The sequence below is a fragment of the Mus pahari genome, chromosome X (assembly GCF_900095145.1).
Source record: "Mus pahari chromosome X, PAHARI_EIJ_v1.1, whole genome shotgun sequence".
NCBI classification, from domain to species: Eukaryota; Metazoa; Chordata; class Mammalia; order Rodentia; family Muridae; genus Mus; species Mus pahari.
The window spans coordinates 1,938,003-1,944,508 of record NC_034613.1 but is presented as its reverse complement, the minus strand read 5'-3'; the positions used below and the strand labels follow the sequence as shown (position 1 = coordinate 1,944,508).

At 50.8% G+C, this 6,506-nt stretch overlaps 1 protein-coding gene across 7 annotated transcripts in view; it reads right to left on the bottom strand.

The window, feature by feature from the left end:
* Otud5 (OTU deubiquitinase 5) overlaps positions 1-6,027 on the bottom strand; it is a 33,376-nt gene extending 27,349 nt beyond the window's left edge. For 2 of the 7 annotated variants that reach the window (XM_029534203.1, XM_021188085.2), the window contains exons 1-2: positions 4,911-5,995; positions 4,669-4,781 (exon numbers count right to left, since the gene is read on the bottom strand). In XM_029534203.1, coding sequence (XP_029390063.1) covers positions 4,669-4,781; positions 4,911-5,262 — 465 coding nt within the window. In that variant the 5' untranslated portion in view covers positions 5,263-5,995. Of the gene's footprint in view, positions 1-4,668 lie in introns of all 7 variants that reach the window. The other 5 variants (XM_029534200.1, XM_029534201.1, XM_029534202.1 and 2 more) reach the window with 5 other exon arrangements.
* Between the last annotated feature and the right edge of the window lie 479 nt (positions 6,028-6,506).

Below are 6,506 nucleotides of genomic sequence, written 5' to 3'. Positions count from 1 at the left end.
GGAACTCACTCTGTAGACCAGGCTGGCCTCGAACTCAGAAATCCGCCTGCCTCTGCCTCCCGAGTGCTGGGATTAAAGGCGTGCGCCACCACGCCCGGCGAATTGTACACATTTTATTTTGGTTATTTTAGACAGGGTCTCAACACCATAGATCAGGCTGGCCTCAAACTTTTGGCAATCCTTTTGCCTCAACCTCCCAAATGATGGGATTATACTCATGAGCTTTCACGCCAGTGTTTCATCATAGTAAACAAACACAAAACCACCAAAGAACTTATAAGCACTCCCAAGAAGTGCAAACATCCCAGCACATCTTCTAAAAGAGAACACTCTAGGCAGGCAGTGGTGGCGCAGGCCTTTAGTTCCAGTACTCAGGAGGAAGAGGCAGCCAGTTCTCTGAGTTCAAAGGACAGCCTGGTCTACAGAGTAAATTCAAGGACCACCAGAACCATTACATAGAGAAACTGAGCCATCCCCATAGCCAAGGGGTCCCACATAAAATCCCATAAAGGTCGAGAAGAGTGTAAAACAGAAAATTAAAGATGAGATTACACCTTTCTTCAGGGCAATGAGTCCAACCACTGTCCTCACAACTACCCATTTAATAGGTAGAAAAACCAAGACCCAAGTAGTGTGAGGTATGGTAGCACACAGCTTTAACCCTGGAACTCAACAGTCAGAGAGAGGCAGGTCAGACCTCTGAGTTCTGAAGCCAGTCTGGTCTACAGAGTAAGTTCCAGGACAGCCAGAGCCACAGAGGAAACCCTGTCTTGAAAAATAAACAAGCAGGGTGGTGGTGCACGCCTTTAGCCCCAGCACTTGGGAGGCAGAGGCAGGCGGGATTTCTGAGTTTGAGGCCAGCCTGGTCTACAGAGCGAGTTTCAGGAGAGCCAGGACTACACAGAGAAACCCTGTCTCGGAAAAAAAAAAAAAAGAAAGAAAGAAAGAAAGACAAATCCCCAAAACAAAAGACCTGGAAAAGGAACTACCCAAAGACCACACCAAAGTTTAGTATAGAAAAAGCACTCAAATGCAGCCAACCACCCAATTCCAGATGGGCAAGCTGCTAGATGCCAAGAGATGAGGACCATGGATGGACAAAGCCTCTTGAGGAGAAAATATTATCCTGGGGCCAATTGCTCATCCTGAGCAAAAAGAACTAGCCAAGGTGGACAAGGCTAGATGTTTACACTCTAGTGACCCTCATGAATTTTTGCCCTAAATGAGAGTTCTACAATCATAAAACAGTTCAACAGTTAACACTGGAGTTTGAACTCCAGCCTGTCCAGCTCCAAATCCCAAATTCTTCCCATATGTAACTGTGGAACTTGACAGCTGGCTACAACAGTGCCACACATCATCCTTAACCCTTATACAAAAAAGGCCAGCAAACTTCTATGACTGGAAAAGAAACAAAGTGGAAAGAGAAGGAACCCAGCTCCTCTTCAAAAGATACCCACTCTTCACTATCAAGTGCAGGAATAGGGGGCTTTGAAATCCTTTAAACCCAAAGCTGACTGACAACACACTAGCACAGTAGTGAAAGTCAAAGAAAATCAGGTGCAGAAAACAGAAGCTGTACTAGTTCACTCTGCAAAACGTGGCAGACACACTGACAGGACTGGACTGTTAAACCTAGCATTTTCCACTATCTCAGCATGTTTGTCCTTTACTCCAAGATCTCTGAATTCTCCTGGCTTAGGATGCTTATAAGCCATTGTTTTCAGGGGCTAGGCTCTGACAAAAGGAACCCCATGACATCATTTCCCCAGGACTCCAACCCAAGGTACCTGGAGTATCCTAAAGGAAACAGGAGTACATACTCGTCAAACTGGAACCAGATTTACCATTCAGCCTAACCACCTAACCATCATCCCCTCTGTCAGTACTGAAATAGCCTGTAGGTTATAAGCATCTGCAACAGCTGTGAACCAAGATTGGAGTAGCAGGACCAATACCCCTTCTTCTCATCCACAAGAGGCTCAAAGCTGGGCCAGGTGCGTCAGGGAGCTTAGGAGTAGCTGCTTCTTCCCTTTGTGGCCATAGTACAACAGAAAGCCTCTCCCATCACAGGGCAGAGTAGGTTTCATGAGTCGCCAGGTCTTATTTCCAAGTTCTTATGAAGATAAATATAAGGGCGGAACTGCAAGGGGTAGAAGAATGTGGCCTTTTGCATCTCCACCAACAACATACCTTCTCTTTCCCCGGGATAAGGGATGCATACCTCTGTAAGGGGTAAAGAGACTTTACAAGAAGCAGGGATTCATAACACCTGCACCCAGTCCAGGTAGTGTTTGTGCACACACCTGTAATCCCAGCACTTGGGTGGCTGAGTTCAAGGCCAGCCTGGTCTACAGAGCAAGTTCCAGGAAAGAACTACACAGAGAAACCTTGTCTTGAAGAAAAACAAACAAAATAACTCCTGGAAGCCAGGCAGTGGTGGTGCACGCTTTAATCCCAGCACTCGGGAGGCAGATTTCTGAGTTCGAGGCCAGCCTGGTCTACAGAGTGAGTTCCAGGACAGCCAGGGCTACAGAGAAACCACGTTTCAAAAGAAACAAAAAAAACTCCTGGACCTGACATCTCTAAGTCGATGATTTGTTCTGCCAGAAATGACAGGAAAAGAACAAGAACAGTGGATGTGAGACCACACTCTGACCCCTGTAAAACAAATTTTTCAACCAAAAGGAAATGGAATGTAAAAGAAATTTCCAGAAGTGAGAAACAACAATGAAAATAGGGTCAGAACCTCTACCAGTTCAAGGGATGCCTCAGGCTTCTGGTCCCAAGACCTGACAGCCTTCTTAGCTCTGACCTGAGGGTAAGAAGAAACCAGAAATCCAAGGTGCTCTGTCTAAAGAAGGAAGCCTCTGGCTACATTGAGGATGACTTCATGTCCTCTCCCTGGTGAGAAAGAATCACCTGGTGTGGTGGGAGGAGAGCTGCATGCCTAAGCAAGGACTCAGGTCTCAGTCCCCAAGGCAAAGGGATCTCTTGTCCCTGAGGAAGATGGAAAGAGGCCTAAAACTAATTTCCTCAAAATTGTATCACTCCCAGATCTCCCAGGTTCAAATAAACCCCAAAGACACTTATGTTCCTAAAAGCCTCCTATGAAGAGGATACTTATGTTGTCTTAGGTGACAGCAGAACAATTCCTCACACAACCAATGTGATGTTGAGAATTTCCTCATTCCTCAGGAAACCTGTAATCATGCCCCACCCAGTCCTGGTGGGAAATGTCATACTGTGTGTGAAGAGCATCTCAAGTTCCATGAGGAAGAACTTCAGGCATGACCTCTACAAACAGTCTTCAGTGGCACATATGGGGTTCCTGTTGCTAAAGAAAGCCTTATATGTCCTTCACAGAACAGAGTCTCAGGCCCTAGAAGGCAGACTTAGAGGGAGACATCTGACATGGCCTCTGGGTCTCCAAACTGCTCATGTCCTGAGGCTGGAGTTTCTGAGGCAGGGATTGGATAGGACCCATAGTTTCCAGGCCAGACTCTAGACCCCATCCAAAAGTCAATAGGTGAGAGTTCTCCACATGAGCTAGAGCTCTTCCTGAGAGAGACTCTCAAGTTTTCTTTTCCAAGGAACTTAATCTGAGTCTAGTGACTTGAGCACTCTTTTCCTGTGATCCTGTGAGATTAACAGCTCAGCCCCTTGGGTATCAGAGAATTCCAGGTGCACAGAAAGGAAGAACTGAGATGTTGAATCCCTGAAGTAAATTTCAATAGGTAAGATATATATATATACATATATACATATATATATATATATATATATATATATATATATATATATATATCTCCTTAGGGAAATATATGAACACCCACCCACACACACACACACTAGCACAGACACAAGCCCACGACTGAAAGTATGTCCTGAAGAAGTCCTCTTGCCTGGAACATCTGCAATTAAACCCCGGGCCGTAAGCAAAGAGGTCTTTACGTCAACACCAACTGTGATCCACAGTTCTGCTTCTAGGTACTGGTTTTGGCCTTTGTCCCTAAGCTGTTGAGAATTTTATCTCCCAGAAAGAAGTTTCACAACACTGGAGGGATACTTTGGAAATCACTATCTAAAAGGTGTGTGGGTATAGTCTAAACATTCAATTCTACACTGAAGTCTAGGTCCCCAAATACAGGCTTAGGACTCCTGAGGAGGCCACATGGCTGGTGGGCAGCCTCAGCAAAAGGAGAGAGGTCCTTCCTACATCACGGGTTTAGGTTACTTGGGTATGCTTAGACTGTATCTCAGAGGACACCACTTATCTGAGTTCTATGGGGGAGGGAATCTCAGACTTGTCCTGAAGGAAAAAGTCACTGGCGTGAAGTCCCTGAGAGAGGCCTGAGATCTTCCTCTAAGGAAGGGCTCCAACATACCTGGCGACTGGTGGAGACTTTGCCATACCAGTCACTTAGAGGAGATCTCGAGACTGCAAAAGAGTACTTTAGCGTACTTAACTTAAAGCCCCTACCACCAAGTCCTCGGGGGGGGGGGGGGGAAGCATGCCTCCACCACCAGGAAAGAATGGCAAAGGCCAGCAGCAAGACCTGGGTGTCCTGGACCAATCTCAAACCACATCTCGAGTTCCTTCTCAGTCTGGTCGACTCACTTGCCATTTCTGCCACACAGCCCCGTCCCCCACCTGCCAGCCCTTACCTGTTCTACCGTGGCGGGATCCATGGCCTCGATTCGTGCCGCTGCAGCTTCATACTCGTCTTCACTGTTGTAGCCGGCTCCGACCTCTTCACGTTCCGGACTGGCCCCGCCAACTGCGCCAACGCCGGGAGCTTGACGCCGCCGCTTACTGTGCCCGGGCCCCGAGCAGCAGCCGCCCACGCCCACGGCACCACCCACGCCCACCACCACCCCTGCCGCGCCCACCCCCGCAGTTGTCGCACCAAGAGCGTCACCAGGACCGCCGCCGGGGCCACCGGGGCCCCCACAAGGAGGTGGAGAAGCCTGCTGTGGCCGAGGGCCCGCGACTGCGCCGGGCGGCACGGCTAGCGCCCAACGATGAAGAGCACCAGGCGGCCCCGGGAGCGGGCCCTGAGGTGGCGGGGAAGCCCGGGGACGGGCCCCCACGACGCCGGAGTCACGATCGCGCTCTCCTCCGCCCACGCCCGTGCCGCCGCCACCCACGCCTACACCCGCGCCGCGCCGAGGCGCCGGGGGCAGCGGCCCGGGCGGCGTCGGTTCGTTGGCCGGGTCGGCGTCGGGAGGTGGCGGCTTCTTTTTGGGGAGAATAGTCATGGCGGCACCGCCGAGTACCCCACAGCAAAGCAGACGCGGAGAACGCCGGGACAGAACCCGGATGAGGGGGCTACGGTTGTGCGCGAGGCACGACGGGAACAGCAAGGCCTGGATAAAGAGATCGGGACACCGGTTCGAGGACCGCAGGCGGGACGCGGGTCACGCCCAGAGGAGATCCCGGATGTGAGGTCCAGTGGGACGGTACGAAGACGGATTGGTCGCAGCCTTTTCCCCCTCCAAGGCCGGCCGAGCTCCCTGCTACCTGGTTCCGGGATTCGGCTTGAGAGGAAACACAACCAAAACAAGCACCTCTTCGCCCCGCCCCTCCGCAGGTTCTTCAACTACCGGGTGGGGCTTCCTGGCGGTGCGCGTGCGCAGCAGGACGCAGCCCCCGCCTCCCGCCCGGAAGTACGTGGGCAAAAGACTCGCCCTCCGGAACGACCGCAGACACCAGCCAATTGAAGAGGCGCGTCAAAGCCGCGACGGCGCCCGCTGGCCAATCCGGGTTGAGCGCTCACTCTCTCAAGTCCTCCGTCTCAGATTTCAAAGTGGGCAGCCTTCTTCCCGGGTTCTCCCTTCAGCTCCCGGTCTATGCTTTACTTCCCCCGAGGGTCTAGCTCGGAGGCATCAGCACTGTGGATAAACAGAGTGGTCTGGCTCACGCAGGGCAAGACTCGGGCCGCAAAGGGTTCCATCTGGAACTCAGTGATACTCACTGGAAAATATCAACATTCCCAGAGCACAGCGTCCGTGAGGCGTCACTTCCCGTTCCTCCCATCCGCCAACCCGAGAGGGTGGACCCTACTTCACCCTGGCAACAGGCGTAATCTTGCAGTGATTAGTTCCACGGAGCTGTCCATCACTACAGATGGGCCAACCGATAGACAGGCGTGCACCATACCGATAGTTAGTGTTTGGCGGAAAAACACGCCTTCTCTGTCACCTCCGCCCTCTTACCCTCACGTTCACCTCAAGCGTCTGTCTATTGCGCAGACTCGGTACAGGCTTTACACCCCCTACCACCAAAAAAAAAAAAAGTTTACTCAGGAAAAGAGAATATTTACGAACTAAGACTGTCAGCAGCTACTGTCTCCCAGTGGTGTTGGCAAACCCCTTGATATTGAGCAGCTAAAACGCTAATACTATCTTGGCCCTTAATGTCTGAGTGTTTGGAACAAGTCAGTTAACAGCCAATCTAGTCGCTACTTCTACTTCTCTATAGATTAGCAATAATTTTTTTCTTT